Genomic DNA, 22,175 nt, shown 5'->3' on the forward strand with positions numbered 1-22,175 from the left:
TATGGGATTTTCAGTGATTAAACAGCAACTGCAGAAGGAGCAAAACCAAACACTCTGTTAAAAGATAAAGGGGGTGAGGCTCATCTACCTTTATGTGGACCCCAAAGGCAGCAAGGTCCTCACGCAGAGCATCACAAGCCTCCAGGAGTGGTTTTCTCTCCTGCAGCAGCTGCTGCCTCTTCTCCCTCTGCTCCTGCTGGTCTCCCTGAGGTGCTGGCTGCCCCTGCCCTGGCTCTGGGGCTGGCAGGGCGAGGGCGTAGTGCCGGACCCTGCTGCGGAACCTCACCAGCTCCTCCACCACACTGCAGAGCAGGGCAGAGCCCTCCCCTCCCACAGCCACCTGCAGAAGAGCAGAGGAGGGGGGTTAAAAACCAAGGCAGAGCCACAGGCTGTGGGCAAACAGCCCAAGGAAGCCAGCCCAAACACCCACACCACAGCCCAGTCACACCCAGCGGCTGCTCTGAAAGGGATCTGGTGGAAAATAAACCACCCAAGTGAATAAATGCAGTTATTGCTATACTGCCTGACTGTCCAAGGATGAGTTCTCTTGTTTCATGTATTTATTGTCTTCTCCTCTTCTCCCTCTCCCCCAAAGAAACTTCTGCAGAGCAGCTTCTCTAAAGAGTTTTCAGCTTCCAGGTATCGAGCTGCAGGTTTGAGCAGGAGAAGAGCAGAGAACATCCTGCCAGCCTCCAACACCCTGTGTCAACAACCTGGAGCTGGTTAATTTAAAAAAGAAAGCACTTGGATATTCAAGTCTTTGATTTTTCATTTTAGAACAGCAGTTTTCTTTGTTAAAAAATTGGCATAAATCAAAGAAATATTTCCCTTTGAGTAAAAAAAGAATGTTTCAATCTGTATCAGTTACACAGGCCTCTGTGTGTACAAATTTTTCTTCCACTAACCCAAAATGGCAATAATTAGAGAGCTTTTTCAAGAATCTGATTCATATAGAACAGGTCTTCAAGAAAAGTAACAAGGTTTTGACTTTTTACATATGTTTATTCTTGCTATTTAGAACCTAGTGAGAAGCACATCAATAATTTTCTGCAAAAAGGAGAATTTACTTATGAAAAAGGAATGGAGGGTTTTTTTTTTTCTTCTTTAAATGAACTGTTGATTTGACATCTTAGACAAAAATGCAGGTTTTCTTCTAGCTCTTTTTTGGTTTGCTTTGTGGCCCCAAATATCTACACAATGAGTAAACTGTAGGATTTTTTTTCTCCTCTTGTGCAAATTGCATCTGAGCATATAATTATCTGTTACAGTAATTGCTTCATTTCTACACAGAGGTAGCAACTCCATGCAAATAAAGCCCACAAATACCTGAATATTTTTTGGTATTTGTGTTTCTGTGTGAATGAAACTATGCATCACAATTTCTATGTAAAGGTAACTGCTGATCATCTCATTCCTAGTGAAATGCAAACAAGTTCTGAATGGTTTATCTCTCAAGATCTAAATTCAATTAGACTCATCTAATGGTCTGTCCAGAGGGTCTTACACTGTGTCCATTTACATGCTTCCAAGCAGGATATCACCTCCCCATTCACCCCTCTGCTTTTGGCAGACACTGTGAGCAGAAAAGTTTGCTAAAGCCAGAGAGCACCTGCTGACACCTGCAGCTCTCACAGCATTCCCTAAAAGCTACCCCTGGTGCTGCTCCCATGTGCTGGCACACCCACACAGGAGATGTTTCTTACCTGTCTTTCTCCAAAGGACATCCCAAGGGCATTAAAAAAGCCTTCTAGGTAGGCAACAAGGCTGCCATACACCACTGAGCTTCTAGGAGATCCAGCATCCTGTTCAAAAAACACTCAGAAGTTATTGTCCAGTCAATGCACATCACAGAACTCAGCATCTCTGGGGGGAAAACTGGTACTGGTGACACAGATCCCCCTCCACCAGCAACACCTGCCCACACAGGGGGTTCTACAGCAGCTCAGAACACACACAGAGAAAGATTTCAGTAAAGGAGGGAGGGGGAGAGCTCATGAGCAGCAAGGAGAGGTGCATGAAGCTGCCAAGTGTTACATGGTGCCATAAATCAGCCCTAAAACCAACACTTCTGGGCTTGAGAGGGCTGTGCATAGAAAAACAAAACACCAGAGTCTCAGCTTCAAGGGCACCTATGCAAGAAATGATTTTAAGAATGATCTCTCAGATCCTTTTTGGAGTGTCTTAATGATGGAAACAACATGAAGGCTGCTCTGGGGTAGGAGACAGCTCAGGAGCCCCAGCAGCAGCAACACAACAGCTTCAAGAACAGAGACATTCCTTTCCTTCCTCTGGATTTGTTTCACAAGACAAAAAAATCCTGAAAATCAAGGTTAAGTGACAGACTGAGAAGCAACTGAAGGGACTAATCCTTGCCTAAAAAAAAAAGAGTGATGATATATGTAAGCAAATCAACAGTGCTGGGTTTTCTCTGACATCCCCACCAGGGCCTGAGATAAGCCAGAACCCAAAATTTGCAAAAGAGGGGCCACTGAGGGAGAGAATCAGCTGAGGTCAGAATGGTGGGAAGGCTGGAGAGAGGAACAAGCAGCTCCATTTGTGTGGATTTACAGCTCTGAAGAAGGAAACCCACGTGCACAGCCAGAGGCTCAGGCAGCTGGGCTGCACCCAAAACAAGCTCCACCCCTGAGAGCAGAACTCTGAGTCAGCTAAAAGAGCCCTCCCAGCTCTCACCAAAACGACTGGCAGGAGGAAAGGAGGGGTGATTGCTGTTTGGGGGTGGAAATGCTGCTGCAGATCCCTGCTGCAGACTGGTTTGGGTCAGGGATTCACTCCAGTAACTCTATAAAGAAAGGCTAAGGCCAGAATTTAAAGCCAGGGCTAAAACAGGAGCAGAAGAAGGCAGGATTTCTAAACCAACAGGCTAAGATCAGTTATCAATCTGCACTCAGCATCTCTCTTACAGCACAAACACACTGGGCACAACCCAGGAGCACAGCAGCAGGGCTGAGCTGCTGGCCCTGAGCTGAAAGGAGACCCAGAAGTGCTCCAGACTCTTTACTGCTCAGATCATGTCCCTACCAGGCACCTCCTTTGTGTTCAAGACTGAGAGACCTTAACAGGGTCTCAATTTGCCAAAATCTGAAAAAAACAGACATATGCTGAGGCCAGAGTTATAACCTGCCAAGAGCAGAAGTCACTGTCCCCCAAAGCTGAGCCCCCAACCATGACTGCCAAAGCCCCCCCAGCAACCCCCACCCCTCACCTCCCCACTGAGGCTGATTTCTGTGCATGGCTATTAAGCAAAGAAACAGGCTAAGAACATAAAACCAGCACTAAAATGAGCATGCCAGGATGGCTTCAGGCCTTTCAGAAAACCTTAGGTAGAAAGAACAGAGCAGCAGGAAAGAAACATCCTTTGGACACAACCAAGCACCAAACAAGAGCTGTACACACAGCCCCTGAGATGGGGTGAGGACAAATGGGCACCATTAAAGGGTCAACAATTTATGGAGCTTTGTTTCTGCTGGTTTCTTCTGTGAACAATAATCTGTCTGCATGAAACAGCAGGAGAGTGGACAGCTGTCATCTTCTGATCTCTGTATCCTCATGGGTTACCTTAGTAACAGCCTTAAGCTGTCTGTTGCCATGGTGAATGAGGTCCATGATTGCTGCAACAGCCCTGGAGGTGTCAAAGTCATCTGCCAAGGCAGCCCTCACGGTGACTTTTGTGCTGGCCAGCCTGCAAGGAGAGGAGGGAGAGCTTCAGAGGAGACAAGGTGCCAGCAGCACTGAATTCCTCACCCCCTCAGGGAGAGGGAGTTGTGGAAAGGACACTGGCATCTCCTTCCCAGCTCTCCCAGTGAGGGAGAGAACATCCTTCAGCTGCAAAGGGAACAGCCTGGCACGTGTCAAACCCCAAGTGCCACAGTAAATACTGGCTGCTCCCCAGAGCCAACAGCAGCACAGACACATGGTGCTGTGCTCTGTCCACAGCCAGAACCAGACCCCAAGAGCACTGCCCCAGGGGTGCTCTCACCCTGCAGTTTGGGGAGCAGGGTCCCCTGGAGCTGGCCTGGACCCTGCTCTGCCTGCTGCCCAGTGTTTGTGCCTGGAATGCCTGTCCCACCTCAGGGAGCTGGTGGCTGCTGCCCTCCCAACACTCTGCCCTGCCAGCTTCCCCCTCCCCACTGGGGATCCACCACTTTCCAGCTAAAAACTCTGTTTTATTTGGCTCTCTGGCTTTAGCAAACCTTTCTGCTCACAGTGTCTGCCAAAAGCAGAGTGCTGCCCAGGGGAGAGAGGGGTGAATGGGGAGGTGATATCCTGCTGGGAAGCAGGGGAGCATGTAAAGGGACACAGGGTAATACCCTCTGGACATCTACCCACACTAAAGCTGTGCCCTCCCATGCAGTCCCCACCAGGAATCCATCTCAACCTCCCCCCATCCTCACATCCCTCAGCCTTCTCTCCCACCAGCAGCTCTCCTGCACTCTCCAGAGCCACTGCCCCTCCTCTCCCACATCCCAGAGCTGCCTGTGCACAGGATGCTCCACAGTGCCCAGCACCCTCCTGCCCCCACCCCAGAGCACTGTGCTCTGCACTCCACAGGCTGCCTCTCCCTTGGAAGGTGATCTGCTTTTCCTAAGGGATTCCAAGGCAGATTCTCCTCATCATTGTCAGGGTCACCACAACCATAATTCCTTATTTCCCTGTGGCACCTCTGCCTCTGGCTAGTTCCTTAGTAACCCTCCACAGGGCCAGCCAGCTGGATGACAGGCTGCTGTGCCCAAGGTGTGTTCCTTTCCAGCCATCCTCTTCTTCAGCTGCTAACACAGCCCTACTTACAAAGCAGGCAGCCTCACAGCTTCAGACAGAGCTCTGAAGAGAGGCAGAGATGTTTTTATCTAGAGTTAGGCACACTAGATAAAACCCACAGATTTTAAAAACACAATTAGCTAAGCATAACAGACTAGGAGGAAAAGCAGCTGGCTAGAAAAAGAAGAAAAATAAAGCTGCCCTGGAGCCTGCTTCTCTTATCCTGCTCCTTCCACAGCACCCAGCACACTGCCCTGCTGAGCCCTCTGAGCCTGGCAGCACACCACTGCTCACACAATCAGTGTCTGAGATAGAGGAGGGGCACTCACCTTTCCCACAGCACATCCTCTCTCACAGGGTCACACAGCAGCTGCCCTTTTATATAAGCATTTGCATCTTTGATGAAGGAGGAGATGGCCTGGAGGTGGTGCTTTGCATCATCCATGCTCTCATCACTGAATTCCACTGCTATGGAAAAACACAAATTCAGGTCTTACAGTTGAGGGGATGATGTCTGCCAGACACAGGAGCAATATTCTGAGAACAAGCCACTCCAGGAAAAGTCATTATTTGTCACAGCAAACTTTTCTGACAATTAACTGCACATTTCATTAGACACTCTGTTTTTCATGCCCACTTGGTGAATTAAATCAATATAAAAAAAGCAATCATTAGATCTGACCAAGTATAACCTACTGGAAAGGTACCAGACTGACTCAAAAAGCACCCAGGAGGTGACCCAAGCCACAGCTACTTCACTTTAAACTTTTTTTGCTGTTGAATCTGTGAAGTTACTACACCAAAGCATTTGGATTAGCTGTATCTGTAAGCATCCCCCCCCAGATTGAAGTTGCCCAGACACACCTCTGACCTCACCCCCCTTTTCAGGGAGGTTTTTCAGCTGCACAGGGATGTGCAGTTCTCTGTAGAACACCACTTGGACCCCACACAACACAGCTCACCTCACACAAGTTGTCCCCACTAAGGACAGAGCCAAGTTTAACCTCATTCCATCCCAAAACATCCCTCAGCAGAGCTGGTTGCTTGCCTCAAAGCACTGTCTGTAGCCAGGGGCAGCCTCACTCCACTCTTGGATGCCTGATCTCTTGGGTACACCCAGCTACACCTTGCAGCACACTCCCAACCTCCCCAGCACTGAGCATCACCTGTAGCTGCCACAGAAGCCTCACCTCTGGTCCTGCAGACACTGGCAGGCTGCTTTGGGCAGGCACAGACACTGCCCAGGCTCCTCAGAGCTGGGGGACTGATCCAAGAGGGTAGGAGCAACCAGATGAGAGATTGATCTTGGTTCCATCAGCCTAAACCCCAAAGCAGCCTAAGTGTTTAAATAGATTTTCCACAGGAGCACTGAGGTGTGAGTCTGGACCTGTATTTAGCAAAATTTCCCTGTTGTAATTAAGGTTTCCCACGTGTAATTAAAACTCTGCATCACTCCCACATTAACACTGGGTTTAAAATGAAGCTTTACTCAGGTTTTCAAAAGACCAGGGCACAGACCTCTCAGAAAACAGTGAGGTACTGACAGAATTGATACCCACTGAGATCACTCAGCTGATTGCTGGGGTTACAGGAACTCCACAGGAATACTCACTGACAGCCTGTCCTGAGGAATCCCTCTGATTAAAGACACTCTTCTCCCCCAATTCATGGTGTCCCCACCTGCAGGCAGTGAAAACCTACCTCTGAAACCTTCCCTGGGTCACCCCTCCTCCCTCCTGTGCCAGCAAGGCCACCATGGCCACCTCAAACTACAAAACACACCCTGAGGAGGACCAAGCAGGAACTGAAGATGACAGGCACCAAATGTTACAGTTTGTTTTGGTTCCCAAAATCCCCCGAGTGGTTCTGGGGGCCAGGGGAGCATTTTGGGGCCAGGACAGCACTGCCTGCAGCAGTTTTAAATACATATTTGAAGCAGCTACAGGCCCACTGGAACAACACAGCAGCTGTTGCTCCATCCTGCACCTTTCCCTTCTCATGCCAGGACAGCCAACAAGCCAGAGGACCCAGCAGAGGGGAGGGAACCACCCCCTCCTTCTGCCAGGCCCTAATAAACTGGTAAAACCACTGTCTACAGGAAAACCTTTCCTAGTTCTAGGCACCTGCCTGCTGCAGACAGAAGGGTGTAGGCAGGGAAGCTGAGAAACCCTCCAGCCCTCTCCCCAGCAGTGTTTGCCAGGCTGGGATGGTGGTGAGGTTAGCAGGCACTGAGCTGAGGGAGCTGCACCAGAGCTGCTGGAACACTCAGGCATCCAGAGGGCAAAAAATGATCACACAGCAGGGAGATAAAAAGCTATTAGCAAAGCCCTTGTCCTGCCCTAGGGGAATGTGAGGCAAAGCTGCACCTGGATACATCCCTAAAACCAGCTGGTGGTGACTGAAATACCAGTGACTGCAAGGGATGAGCAGCAGAGATAGAGGGAGGTCGTTAAGGGAAAGTGCAATTAACACAGGAATGGAGGGAAATGTGCTGGGGAATGAGCCCCACCAAGCTTCCCACCCCCCAGGAGGCCACCCTGCCCCTCTGCATCCCCAGCTGGTGTGCCTGGACAACCCCCAGGATCTCAGCAAGCTTCACCTGCAGCCTCAGCTTCCCTCCCTTACCTGAGCTGTACCTGCCACGCAGACAGAACATCCTGAACTCATCTGAGGAGAACTTCTTCAGGAAATCCTAAACTCCAGCCACAAAAAAAAAACAAAAGACAGCCTTAGAATGATTTCAGTTTCTTCCTGAGTTGTTCCTCTCCCTTGCACTAGTTTCACAGCACATTTCAGACAAACAACCCCCCTTTTGTAGTTCAAGACAGGTGTAAAGCTTCAGACTTTGAATTGGTGTTAAAATGAAATCAAATTTAATCCCCTATCACATAGATGTGCACAAGTATATACAAGATATAAATACACATCAAAGACATGTCAGTGAAAAGGACTTTGTAGTTCTGAATCAGCACACACTGTATAAAAAGACCTTTGCAGAAAGTCTGGTAACTTCAGTTGTGGTTTAAGACTGGGATATGATCTTGCAGGAGAGGGCAGCTCCTAAATTTTGCAAGCTTTAGGATAAAAAAAAATAGATTTCTTGTAAAAGAAAATGGGTGCACTACTTCTGCAGGGCTAAGGTGTGAAGGAAAGCAGGGAGTGAGCTAAAGCAAAAATAGTTTTCTTTCAAAAATACTGCTAGAATTTGTGTTGATACTGATGAAACCTCATTAATTTCTCCCTAATATTTATCTAGCTTTACAGACACATTACTATAATAAATAGTAAGTTGTTACTATTATTACCAGTAAAATTAACTTATACTAATAGTATAAAAAACCTCTTTAAATGCTTTGGAGGTTTAAACAACCTTTGGAGGTTGTTTTGGAGGATAAAACAACCCCTTCCAGCTCTGCTCTCAGCCAAGCTGGACACCAATGGCAGACAGAGTCAGAACACTGCAGTTTTTGCCTTTTTTTTTATTGTTTCTTTTTAATTTGCAAATTGGTGTTGGTGAGTTTGTCACACTGAAGAAAATAATGAGAAAATCATAAGAAGTCAGTCCAAGTGAGGAAATCTGGGGAGTGTATTTGCTTAAAGATGCCTTGTTTTGAAATTCAGCTTCTGCCACCAGACTAAAGCAGCCTGGACCCTGAAGGCAGCCAAGTGTCAGCAATGTGTTGTCTGCCCAGTGAAAATAGAAATAACTGAGGCCATCAGGGGAAGATAAATCAAGACAGACAAGGATACAGTTTATTTTGGTGGTGGTGGTGTTGAGGTTTTGTTTAAAAAATAAACCCTGTGTCACTGAGTGTACCCGAGGTGCTCAAAAGCTTCACACCAGAGGGAGAATAAGAGTAAAGGATGGAAATAAATTCAGATTTGGAAAAGGACCATCCAAACTGGAAAAAAAAAAAGAGCAGAAAGTTTCTATGTTTTATTTAACTGCACGTGGATGTATTTTATATTCCTAGATAAAAATCCATGCATTTATAACTCACATATTGCATTGGGCCACTTCTCCACCCTCTCCACATCTGCTGAGACTGGGGAAATTTCTGTGAAAATTGTGAGTGAGGGGCAATTTTCCTGGGGGAGACAGGGCTTAACTGCACCCAGACAGCAGCAGGAGAATTAAGAATAAAGCAGCTCATTCTGAACTCCTTTTTTTTTTTAAAATGGATTTTAATTAAGTCTTCTGAGAGGGCAAAGGGGAACATATGTGCTGAAACAGCTTCTCAAGCTTTGTTTAAAGGAGAGAAATTACCCACTTTTAGGAAGTGTCAGCCACCATGGGAGCCCCCCTAGTGCCAGCTGCACTGCAGGTGCCTGGCAGAGGAACCCTGCTCTGGGCTACACCAAAAACTTTGGGACACAGTGGGACAAGATGTATTCACTTGGGTTTGTGGTCACCAAAAGACAAAGCTCCCTGTGCATCAGAGGTCACTGTATAAAAACCACAGGCACAGTGCAGCTGCAGGACACCCAAAATGCTGACACCACGTCCCACCTCCCCCTCAAGCAGAGCAAGGAAAAATATCTGCTCTTATTCCAAGTCCAAAAAACCACCTGTACTATTTGGAGCAGAATTATTTAGGTTGGAAAAAGACCCTTGAGATCATCAAGTCCAAGGGTAAATCTGTAATGCACAAGTCTGGTACTGGACAACAAAGCTGCTCCAAGAAATGCTCTCAGCTGGGCAAAATCCAGCTCTGAGCTGGTTTCCTCCATCCAGCTCCACAACAGCAGGTCCACGAGGACTAGAGCAACACTCTGCCTCAGCTCTGTGCCTGCAGGAGAAGCACACACTCCCAAATTTCTCAAGAGAGGGCTGTGGTTAATATTTACATCTTGCAAACACACATTGCTTCACTTCAGGGAAACAGCTTACCTTAATTGTTATGTAGTTTTTTAGGGACTTGGACATCTTTTCTGTACTTCCTTTAACATGCAAATGCCCTGAGGATGAGAGGAAAAAAAATAAAAAGAAAATCAGGATAAATGAGGAGGTTCCTGAATGGGGAGTGAATGAAAACTGCACTGAGAGGCTGGGAAGGCTGGAGGCAGCATCTGCTGTGATGGATCCCTGCCAACCATTTCAGTGTAACTTTTTTCAGGAAATGAATAAAAAAAAACCCCACAAACACCAGAGCAGAGCCATGACTAAGGGAAAAAAAAAAAGAGAAACTCTCCCTGCTCAGAATGGATAATAAACTCCTCAAAACAAGCAAGCACTTTTCAATCCTCAGAGAAGCACTTTACCTGTTAAAGTAGTTTTGAATAGTTAAGACCTTTAAAGATCTACCAGTGATCTCACCTTACAATAGTCTTGAAAAATCAGACCATTTCCTGTACTTATGACTTGCTGGTGGCTGTTCCACTTATTTTTTTTAATCCAAAAGTTTATTGTGCTGGTTCAAAATGCCTGATACATAAAATGAACATTCTGCACATTCCCTGTTTCTCCAGACTTTGGGAAACTGAGACAAAGGAGGAAGAGGGAGGGATTTAGCTAGGATATTGATATTAATATCATATTTTATTATGGATATTAATATGATATTGTGTAGCTGAGTAATCCTCTAAGTTACCCACAACTCCCTTGCAGTTTTCAAGCACTCTGTGACCTGCAGAATCCAAGATTTCATTGTACCTAGAGGCAGATTTTCAAGCAGGAACTCTTCCTGCTCTTTCACACCACAGATTTGGCAGTCCAGTGCTACCAGTGCCTCAGACTGCTCTGCAGGGGCAACACAGGACCATGCTGCTGCTTTTACAGCTGTGTCTTTAAAAAATGAAACAGTTTGGGCTGGAAAAGACCTTTAAAATGACATTGAGTCCAACCATTAACCTGTTACCTTACTTAACTCCAGGTAGTGAAGCTCCCAACAGTTTGTTTTCCTAATAAGGTGCAGGTAACATCTGAATTTGAAATAATATTCCTCTTCAAGAGCTGCAGCACTTAGAACCATTTCATTAAAGAATCACAAAATACCAGGATTTTCATAACTTTGGCTTGGCACCCTTCCCAGAGTACAAGTAGTCTAAAAATAAAGTCCTCATAAGAAGATTTATCTCCCCAGTGCAGGGATTTTCTTCCTCTAATGGGGATTGCTCCTCCAATTCTGAGCCTGTTAAAATTCTGAAGTCTGTTACCAGAATAAATTGTATCTGAAGCTGATTAATTTGCCCTAAATAATTCACACTATCATCCTCCAGCAAAAAACTTCTGACTTAATGAATGTAATCTGTCAGCTCCTACAGAACCTCAGTGTACAAATTGCCCCTGGAATTAAGTTTGGGGTTGAGGGTTTTTTTTTGCCTTTTGTTTAAAGGAAATTGATTCTTCTGTAGTTAATTTCAAAGAAACTAATATATATTTATTTTTTCTCTCTATATTATAGATACAGCTTCCATTCCAAGCCTGAAAAGTCAGATTCAGTGGGTTTCAACAGCAGGCTCTACCTGGCAGTCACCAGTCTGTCCCACTGGAAGCACAGAGACCTCCCCAGCACTTCAGGAATAATTCACACCCTGGAGGACACCCCAATCTCTGGAGAATTGCTATGGATTGATAACAACCCCTGCACTGGGAAGTGGAATTAGAATCCAATATTCATCCCATACAGCACAAACATACACAAAAAGAGAAAGCTCAGGTAATTCCCAGAGTGTTTAATTCTGCATCTCTTGCTTGGGGGAGCAGCTCAAAGAGTTCACCCACACATCCTGCACAAAGCATTGTTCAGTAAAAAGAGATTGCAGACCTGAACCTGACTTTCTGCTGACAATCCAGAACCCCCCATGGCTGCAACATTTTCCAACAGTAAGATGCCTTTTCTTATCATGCTTAAAAGTTTTTCACTGTATTTAAAAACACAGCCTATTCTCCATGCTCCTGAAAACTTAATTTTAAGCCCACAGGTGCTGAGAGATGCTGGAGAATAAAGCTGGTTTGTTTTATTCTCAGTGCTTCCCAAACTTTACAACCAGCCCACGTGGCACCTCCACTCCCTGCCTTCAGATCCTGCAGGTTCTGGTTTTCAGACAGCAAGAATTTTAGGTCTTAGGAGGACTACATCAACACTTGGAAAATATCAAACATTTCCCCCCTCTTCCTGCAGGACTGTTACAGCCAAAATAGAATTAAAAAAGAAAGCCTCTCCCAAAAAGAACCCTCAAATTTTGAAACAAATGAAAGGGAGGAGATTCTATAGGAAAACCTCTTCTTTCAACACCTTTAATTAGGAGTAAACACTGCACACAGGCATTGTGTATAGTGTTATTATTTGGAGGTTTGCCCAGATGAAATTCAGCAATATTTCACTGCAGCTGCTTTCTTAATAAAGGCATCCACATTCTACAGTTTGAAGATTCACTCTCATTTATGTCTCTTCCCTGAGTGAGGCCAGGAACTGCAGTAGAGCACCTGTCCAAACCCCAAAATCCCCACAGGGTGATTCACATTTTACTCACCAGAATGCCAGAAGTAATTCCCCCACTGCTCACTCTGATGATACACCTCACACTGTGCAATTTCATTCTCATGGTGAGGAAATGCAAGATCTATCCCACCAGTGTGGATGTCCAGCTGCTTTCCAAACACTGCACTGCAACAATATTTTCCTGGTTGGTAAGCAGAACACTACAAAAGGGTTGGGGTTTTTTTTTGGTAAAAAGAATCAGATGAAAGAAAATAAATTTACAGGTATGATTTAGTGATTGCACTTTTAAAACAAGATTTTACACAGATGCTGTAGGCTAAAACTTGTGTGGATAGGACCCATATTTGCATACAAATTAATTCTCCTTAGTAGGAGCAATTATTTTTCTAACTTAATGAATGGCAAGCAGGACATCTCACTCTGCTACAGTTTCAGCACAGACAGGTAGCTGGGTATTGGTTAAAAATGGGCTTTGGAGAGCTGACTGTGACAGCAAAGTATTTCAGGTAACTTCCCAAAATAAGCTTCCCACTTTTCACAGCCCAGGATCACTACACTTAAACTCTGCATGGCTCAGCTCCTCTTTACATGGCAGGAGCCTCAGCCAGCCACAGGAAATAAGTTTTTACAGAAAGAAATGCCAACTATAAGCAGCACTGCATTAAGAGAGAGGTCATTTTGTGACTGGCATTTCTTACCTGTGCACTTCCACCACAGCTTGCCCCTCAAATACAGCAGGTTTTTGTGCACTTCAGTTGCTTTAAGAACTGTTTCTCACTGCTGGAACTATTTACAGACAGAAAATCACCCTTATAAACCTTGCCACAAGCAGCTGGTAATGACTAGCAACCCCAGGGGCACCAGCACAGCATAAGAAAGAGAAACTTAAAGCACAAGTTGCATCTACTTTCAGCTTGGGTTGAAAACATGAGCAGGGCCAGATCTAATTAATTTGTTATTAGCTTTCCAAAACCAGATCTGACACTAATGGAAGACTAAGCACTACCCATTTTTCAGAAGAGAAGATCTAAAGTCTCTTTCTCTAAAATACAAATGAATAGGTCACAAGTTGACACAGTGCAGGACAGAGTGCTACCACCCTGTGGAGAAAACTCCAAATTAAGAGCAAATTAATTTAAACCAGCTACCAGCAAAAGGCTATAACATACAATTCACATCATGCTCACAGATCTCAGAGTATTTCATACTGCAGCTGACTCTTGAAGGAAGCTGAGCCACACTTAGATGTTCAGCATGCACATCCACAACTGCTGCTAAGACAAGGCCAGCAAGATCTCCTGGGATGGAATCCCACACACACCCTGTCCTCCTGACACACTCGGCCTGCTGGACCAGCTCCCATGGAGACTGCAAGAAGCAGATGGAGGCAAATGAAAGAGGTCCCACAGCTTTCACTAAACCCTTTGTTACACAGCTTGCTAATGAGCTGTGTGACCCTGCACTTTGTATTTGAACTATCCAGGTCTGTCTCAAGGTGAAAAAAATACAGCAAGGCAGCTCTGTGATTAAGGTGCAGCAGAGTTGGGCTACATGTGACATCCCAAATTGCACAAACTACTCACATTGAAAGTGCTGCTGGCTACTGATCAGGAAAAAAAACACTTTCAGTACTCCTGCTGCTACTGTAACCTGACTGAAAACAAAAACCAGCAGATCTGAAACCCAAGAAATCTGACCTTGAGATTGTGGAACACTCAATGTGCCATCCAGGTCTTCCTTTTCCCCAGGGAGAGGTCCAAGACAGCTCCTGAGGTTTGGCAGCCTTCCACAGGGCAAAATCTTTCACATGTCGTTTATCAGTCTCAGCTACACCAAGAACAAGGGGTTTGTTAACAGGCCATGTCTCAAAGAAAGAAAAAAAGGGCAAATGAAAGCAAGTGGAAACGTGTGTTCAGTGAAGAACTCAGATTTTAATCTCTTTGGACCAAGTTCTTTTCCTCCCTCCCCACACAAGGCTTCCAGTTTCTCTATCAAGCATTTGGGAAAAAAAAATAGTATGTTGAATTTGATTTTTACAGGCTAGAAAGATGGATTTGAGATTTTTTAGTAGATCCTTTTAGTCCTTCCAGCCTTCTGTGGTTTTACACCATTCACTGAGTTACTTATCAGCCAATTTCTCAGGCCAGATTGCACCACAGCAGCAAAGGCAAGAAAACCAACCCCAACCCAACCCCCACAAACAACAAAAAACCACATTTTTTTTCACTAAGACACAATTTCTGCTTCAGATTCTATAAAATTAAGAGCTCAGAGATGAGAATCAGAACTATTCTTGGACAGTGGCAACCTTCTAGTAGACTTCCCTACAAACATCTGGAACATGTGTTGGTTCCTTCACTGCACAGCCAAGGACACAGTCCTTTGAGCCACAGTGCAGCAGAGAGGACACTTCATCTTTGCTGGCTCCTAACCCCCTTCTCAGACACACACTTCTCCCTGGCAGGAGCTACAGAGCAACCTGCAGAGTCCAGAAAGCTTTTTGCTGACAAACACATCACCTTATATCTGACTGAAGCAGAAAAATACATCTGCTTGGCTTCCAGAGATCCACCTGACAAGCAGCTTGCACCATTTCTAGTTCCCTTCCTCACCTCTTTTATCAGTAGTTAAGACCAGGTTTATTTCTTTCCTCTACTTATTTCAGGTCACCAACAAACCCCTGGTGTGCTGCTGGGTCTGAACCAGCTCCTGGAGCCTGCCAGTATCAGCTTCATGATGATTCACAGCTATTTTTGGAGGTCTATTAGATGGTCATTTTTCTCAAGCCATCCCACTTGCACTTCATGGATATAGAGGCAGTTTCTTTTCAGAAGATCATGTAATATTAAGGGGAGCACATTAGAAAAATCCATTACACCTGCTTCATCATTCAAAATGGATAAGAAATAAAGGGATAGAAATACAACCCTTGTTTTATCTTCATTGTGGCTTTTTCACTGCTTTGCCAAGCTCTGCCTGACCAGTATCTGTTGACTCCATCCCTCTTCTGCCTTTTTTATTTTGAGTATACTGCTCCCTTTTAAAAAAGCACTCATCACATCCTTAGTTATAAGCAAAACCACAGCCAAGATCTTCAGAAATAACAGTAAAATTAATTGTGCCTTGAGGGAAAACAGGGTAAAACACAACATCAGCCACAGTTGAGGCTAGGAGGCACCTCAAGAACATCTAGCCCAATGACCTCAGCTCCAGCAGGCTGCTCAGAATGGTGTCCAGTCAGGTTCTGAATCATCTCCAAGGATGGAGACTCCACACCCTCTCTGGGCAACATGTTCTTGCTTTAACCTCTAGAGGAAAAAAGGTTTTTCTTAGCTTTAAATGGAATTTCTTGTATTTCAGGTTTTGCCCATGGCCTCTCACCAAGCACCACTGAGAGGAGCCTGGCTCCATCTTCCTTATTCCCCCCATCAGGTGTCTGTACACACAGGTAAGATGTCCCTAAGCCTTCCCTCCTCCAGGCTGAGCAGTCCCAGCTCTCTCAGCCTTCCCTGGCCTAAAAGATGCTCCAGTAGCTCCCCCATACCCACAGACCTATGCAGGGCTCTCTCTGGTACTGGGGAGCCCAGCACTGGACCCAGCACTTCAGGCATGTCCCACCAGTGCTGAGGAGAGGAGGAGGATGACCTCCCTTGCTGTGCTGGCAGTGCTCTTCCCAGGGCAGCCCAGGAGGCTGCTGGCTTCCTTCACACTCAGTAACTGCCTCTAAATAACCACTGACAAAATCCATTCCCTCTGTGAGTTGTAATGCTGAAACAACTCCAGAGTGGAGCTGTCAGAAGGTTCTGGCTGCAGTTCACCTGAGCAGCAGCCTGCCAGGCATTTTCTGTAATGGCAAACAGATTTTTTTCAATGAAGAAATATTGAACTTCAGTGTGAAAAAGGGATGTGGAAGACCTGCAGCTCATTCTCCAGTGCAGTGACCTGATCAGCCCCAGCTCAGAGACACTCCAAAGAGGTTCAGCAATGCTGTGCAGCAGTCAGACCACTGCAGAAAAAATATGCAGCTCGTGGTGCAGGGATGCTCTAGCACAGCCTGCTCCCCCTCACACAAACAGGCTGCTCAGCAGTAGCCTGGTGGCAAGGAATGAGAGAAGCAAACTCATTTGGTTAGCATGCAGCAGAGGAGGGAGGTGCCCAAATCATAACACATTAAATGATGTTTCCCTGCACCCCCTTGATTATCTCACTGCTGGCTAGCACAACTACCTCACTGCCATGGTTTTATGTACAACTCTCAACTATTTAAATAAAATTGCTTAGAGAAATCCAATTGTTCTCAGGCAACAGAACAAAAAGTATGGAGGGAACCAAGTAAGAAAAGAGACCATTAAGTTTCCTCTTGCACTGGCACCAGTGAGCGCCTCAACAAATGATTACAAAAGCAATATAATCTTAATTAACCAAAAAGTTGGCTACCCACATGAGATGAGAAAACTGTTTCAGACTGTTGAATGAAATTTTGGGCACTAGACACATCACAAGGTCAACCAAAGCCAGGTGATGCCATGAACATACCTGCTTCATCCTCGGTGTCAGGAGAAACAGCAGTTAATACTCCATATCTTTTTCCCCAAGATTTAACATCAAAATAAACATTGCCTAGTAGAAAAGAAATGTTTAGTTTTATAGCAAAGCTGGGGCCCATTCATGATGAAGAGAAAGCAAAACAAAACAAAATGCCCTTCAGCTCCCATTGTAAACGCCAACACAGAAACTCAGAAGGAGCAGCAGATGTTTCCATGTCACCAGCTCTTCAACACGTGCTCATCCTGCACATCCTGGATCAGCAATCCCCTCCCTGACTGCAGCACAGCCTTGCTGCTCCAGGGAAATCCCTCCACAGCCACCAGCTCTGCTAAAAAACCCCCCACCCTGTGCTTTGCAGGCACATCTTTCACAGCACACAGGAGATCCCCACCTCCTGTTTATTGCTTACCTCCTGTTTATATCTCAGGTGGAAGCCAGGCCAGCACCTCCCCACAGAGCTTAGGCAGCAGTTCATTACAGTAAACAATTACATCAAGTCATGAGCTATATTTCAATTAGAAATTGAGTGAGAGTTGTTCTGCTCACTCCTGTCACACCCTGTCTGCTCAGGGACAGAGGGAAAGCCTGGCACAAAGCATCTCCAAACAGCATTGCTGAGAGCATCACCATCACATACACTGATCTCCTGCCCATGTTCTGAAGGAGGGGTTGCCCTGCTGTGAGTCTTACCTCGTGAGGTTGCATAGGCTTGTCCCTTAGCAATTATTGTGTTTATAAAGGAAATGATCTGAGGAATATTGTCAGTCACTCTCATGTATACTGTAGGAGGAAGGACCTTAAACAAAGGAAGAGGAACATCTCGTTGGCCGGCATGAAACACTGCTGACAAGTCTCTTCCCTCTAAGGATAAACTTTAAAGAGTATTTTCCTCAATTTTATCTTTTAAAAGAAGTTCTAAGTATCACAAAAAGGTCATCATTGCTTTCAAATACTGATATTTAAAGGCTGGAGTGTCTGTACCTTTAATGCAGCCATATCTTGTTTAAAGTCTTCTTCATAAATACGAGCAAGAGCTACTGGTGATATATTCATCTGGAAGAGAGAGAAGCAGATTAGTGAATTATAAACCACAGTAATCATATAAAATATTGCAATATTTTATCAAGACAGTTAATAGCTAATTGAAAGACTTACTGAGCCCCCAAGGTAAAAAGTCTAAAAGGTTTATTAATCTAATATTCATGGGAAAGAGATACAAGTTGTAAATAACTTAAAAGTAGTGTTTCATTTATGCTTCTAAATGGCCAAAATATTAATACCTATCTTTTAAGAGAAAGCAACCAACGATTAAACCAGGAAACTCCTTCCCTCTCTCATTATTTTCCTCTTGAGAGGGTCTTCCATTTCCAGTGACAAGACATACTGCAGTCCACAGGACATGAAATTCATTCCACTTATTGGCAGGGGACACCAATACCTCCCACGTGTCAGAAAGACAGAGCAGAGGCTTGCAGGATGAGGCAGGATATTAATTTTCAATGATTAAGAAAAATAAGCTCTTTCAGCTGATCAGAGTTTCACACAGATCTCATTGCCATCAGGGGAAATAAAGTGGAAGTCAAAAATCCCAAGCTTTGCCAAGGGTGGTACTTCCCAAGCACAACCTGCCTGAGCAAGCAAAGTGGGACATCAAAGTGTTTCAGAGGTGAGCTTTGACATCTTCTCTGCTGGGAGCTCACTGGGGAGAAGACAGTGTCAGTCCATTAACAAAATCAACCCAGTGAATTCATCACCAGAGCATCTTGAAGGGGTCTGATTTTTTAAGACCTATTTGGATGAGCTCCTGGACAAGACAGGAGTTCTGGTGAAGACACACCAGATGCTCATCCAGCAATGGAATGAGGAAGATGCTCAGCACAGAGAAGCAGAGAGGGCTCTCCCACACTCCAGCAATGAAACTCAGCTCCCTGGACAGCTCAGCAGCTCCTTCCATCAGAGACACCAAGGTGCCTATAGGAGGAAGACTGAGAAATTCCTCCCATCCAGACATTCAAAACATAAAGAGACTCCTCTCTCTCTCTCAAAGGACCTCTGAGGGCATGTAGCACCCTCATCACAGACCAGATGCCCAAATTTCAGGTTTGCCCAAGATAAATCCCACCAGAGGATGGAAACAAGCCTAGGTGTGCTGATCCTACCACTAGAATGTGTTATGTACAGAGGACCCAACAAAATCAGGCTACTGAGGTAGACATCTTGGCCATCCAAACAAAATGTAGAGAGCAGAACAGGCATTTCAAAAAGTCACCAAAAAAGCCATGAATAGATTAGTTCATAGAACCAAAGAACCCAGTAAAGGAACACAAATCCTTTTAAAACATCATGTCATTTCCCCCTCCTCAAATATAAACCCAGAACAATGTTCTGACAATATGGAAAACTTTTTAAACACACACATAGAGGTTTAAAATGTTGGAGGGTTGTTGTTTTGTTTTGTTTTTAGGATGGCTTGCTGCCTGAGAGACCTGCAGGTAAACAGACTAAGAGAGCCCACGTGTATCACTACAGGAGCAGGGTGCCAGCATTCATTTCAATGCAGTGCCCTATTTTTAACTGCAATAATAACTGTTTACTTAAAGATTAAATAAAAGTGACAGCTGTTAAATTCTCTGGCTCCCAGAAACTATTTTAAAGCTTGCAACTGCAAGCTGATCCAACACATTCATTTATGACCCAGAAGATGGGAGTTACAGACTCTAAAAAGAAAATGAAACAAAAAAAATTCAGATTTTAGAATAAAACATAGAATATATTCTTATCATTCAAGGGTCCAGAAAGCTTGGAAAAATAAAAATAAATAAATAAATTCATTAATAATCATTCACCAAGCCCCATCTGGTAAAAAAAAAAGGTCTGATTAAAATCCATCTGAGAACCACTTACTGCTCCAGTCTTATCAAGACTTACTTACCCCTATGCTCAGTGTCAACTTCCATGCAGAGGACAAACTCAGACAAGACTGCTAAAAGCTTTCCAAGGTGCTGATGCTGCAGCTACATGGTGCTCAGCACCTTTCTGGACCTGCCCTCAGCCTCACGTGTGGCTCTGAATGACCAACGGCACACAAAGGTTCTCCAGAACTTGGCCAGAAGGCTCCTGGCTGCTAAGTTTTGGGGTGCTTTTGGGCTAAGATATTCTTCACACTGCTGAGGTTTCACCCGGGCTCGTTGCTCCCTGCTGGTGTAGCAGGCAGGGGGTGAGGGCAGGAGGGTTCCCAGCCCTCCCTGCCTCTCCCCCTCATACAGCTCTGCTCCCAATCCCCTCCACCCACCTCTCAGCCCCATTACAGCCATGTGAGGGAACCAGAAAACTCAACATTTCTTATTAAAAAATACCCAAACAAGAGCAACAAAACACCAAAACCCCCACAGGTTAACTTTCCTGTGTAAGCAGCTGTAGAAAATGCCAGAAGTTTGAGGGACAGACTGCAGCAAGCACCCACCTCCTTGGCTCTTTTTATTATCTTGTCATCTATGTCTGTGATGCCCATCACCATGATAACTTCAATTCCAAAAAACCTGGTCATTATCCTTCGAATGATATCAAACTTAACATAGGAGCTAGAAGAGGAAAAAAAAAAACACAAGAGCTTTTAAACATGCAGTAGTAAGAATGAACTTGAATAAAAATGCTCAACAGGATTAATAGCCACAGGGATAATTTAAACACCCCGACACGTGCAAAGAAATGATCTTCAGTGCACAAAGTGCTTTTCCAAAACCAGCTACCACCTGCACAAAAGTCAAGCAAATTTCCCTTGAACTGCTCTACCCTCTTCTGGCATTAGTGACACATTACATCAAATTTTCTGAGGGTTTTCCTTTGTTGCATCTCTTTCCTCAAGCCCCGAAGTGCGTCAGAAGCCACGTGTGGAAGAGGAGACTCTCAAAGCCAACAGAAGGAAATAAGACACAGGGATGAGGTATTGCTGAAATCTATCCCTCAGGCTTTGTCTGTTCCAACAGGTTTTCAAAAGCCACAGTAGAACAGGGGAAAAATAAAAACAGAACTCAAGTGAACTTTGCTTAGAGTTGAGTACCAGCCACCAATAAAGCATTTCATTCACACACCCCCACAGATCTTCTCTGATGGCAAAGAAAAGTTGCTCTGTGGGTTATTTTTAATTACACTCAAGACAAAAAATTCTCTAAATTATTCAAGTGCTCTGTCACAAAAGAGAGGATATGATGCTAACAGACTGATGTCCCCACAAGCTGCACAGAGCTCTGGGGCAGCCCCTTCTGCCAGCTGCAGACTCTCCACTTGTAACTCTCAAAACACACTTGGACCAAATAAAACCCAATTATTAAGTTCAGATATTAGAAGGTGACTGGGTCTGCCCTGTAAAGGGATGAGAATCCTCAGCCTGAGTGGCTTTGGAGAAAACAGAGCCTGAGAGGGGGCTCCCAGAGCCACAGAAAAGAAGTAAAACAGTCAAAATCAGAGGAAGCACAAGGGACTGAAGGAAATCTCCTCTCATGCTTGGTTTTACTCTCATTCCTGAGCATTCCACCAGGACCCTGGATGCCAACCAGGCTGCAGCTCAGCACAACTGAAGCCAGTCTTGGAACTGAGAGAAAAGATGGAAAAATCTGCCTGTTTTTTTTCTTTATATTGAATGAGTTTTGGGTGTTGTATTGATGTGATGCATGCAGAGGACCTGTTTCAGAGCCTGGAAGCACAACATACCAGAGAAAGCTGGATTACATAGAGAAATGAGAAATCCTTGTGGAGAGGAAGGAGGATGGGGAAAAAAAAAAGCCATTATTTCCAAATTCTTCAAGAATCTCAAGCTCATTTCCATTATTTCTCTCTGCACTATCACCTGTTGCATTGGTTGTGCTTGCCACGAGTCAGGTGTAAGAAGGAAGGAAAAAAGGAATTCTAGTGATCTGAAGATAGTAGATTGCAGGAGTGGTAAAAAAAATTGGTTTTTTTTAATAAAAATACAAAATCCTGAATAAATCAGCTGAGCCACAGGATGTCAGCACTGACTGGTGCAAGAGCACAAACACTGGGAAGGAACAGCCAGCTCCTCACACTACAGGAACAGCTTTTGGAGGTGCTGAAAAGGCAGCAGAAAAGATTCTCTATAAACACAGCTACGTGTCTGCACGATGCACTGCCCCAAAGGCAACACTTGGCCCCAGATACTCTGAAATCACCAAGGGAAGAGGTCAAAGCCAGGTGGCACAGAGGTATGGCAAACCTCCACATGAGGAAACCTGAAATGGTTATTTTGGACATGGGATAAGAGGTGGGTAAGGGAACAAGCAGAGTGAGGGAGATTCTCCTACTCCCTCCTTTACTCAGAAGGGCCTGAAGGCAGTGGGACAAGGAGAATCACTGACAAAACCAGACATTCAAAAGCCACAGAGAGCTGCA

The 22,175-nt window shown here is 44.9% G+C and overlaps 1 protein-coding gene across 1 annotated transcript; it reads right to left on the reverse strand.

Annotated features, from left to right (window-relative positions):
• Window positions 1-10: 10 nt before the first annotated feature.
• CARS2 (cysteinyl-tRNA synthetase 2, mitochondrial (putative)) lies at window positions 11-20,350 on the reverse strand (the record flags this gene model as incomplete). Its single annotated transcript, XM_008943358.1, has 13 exons — window positions 11-28; window positions 89-340; window positions 1,704-1,802; window positions 3,577-3,700; window positions 5,106-5,244; window positions 7,402-7,468; window positions 9,668-9,735; window positions 12,253-12,386; window positions 13,919-14,048; window positions 16,758-16,841; window positions 17,460-17,565; window positions 17,751-17,822; window positions 20,233-20,350. Coding segments are annotated over 13 exons (1,411 nt in total), but the record flags the coding sequence as incomplete, so codon positions are not given.
• Between the last annotated feature and the right edge of the window lie 1,825 nt (window positions 20,351-22,175).

This window comes from Merops nubicus, unplaced genomic scaffold, assembly GCF_000691845.1.
Source record: "Merops nubicus isolate BGI_N331 unplaced genomic scaffold, ASM69184v1 scaffold6057, whole genome shotgun sequence".
Classification (NCBI taxonomy): domain Eukaryota; kingdom Metazoa; phylum Chordata; class Aves; order Coraciiformes; family Meropidae; genus Merops; species Merops nubicus.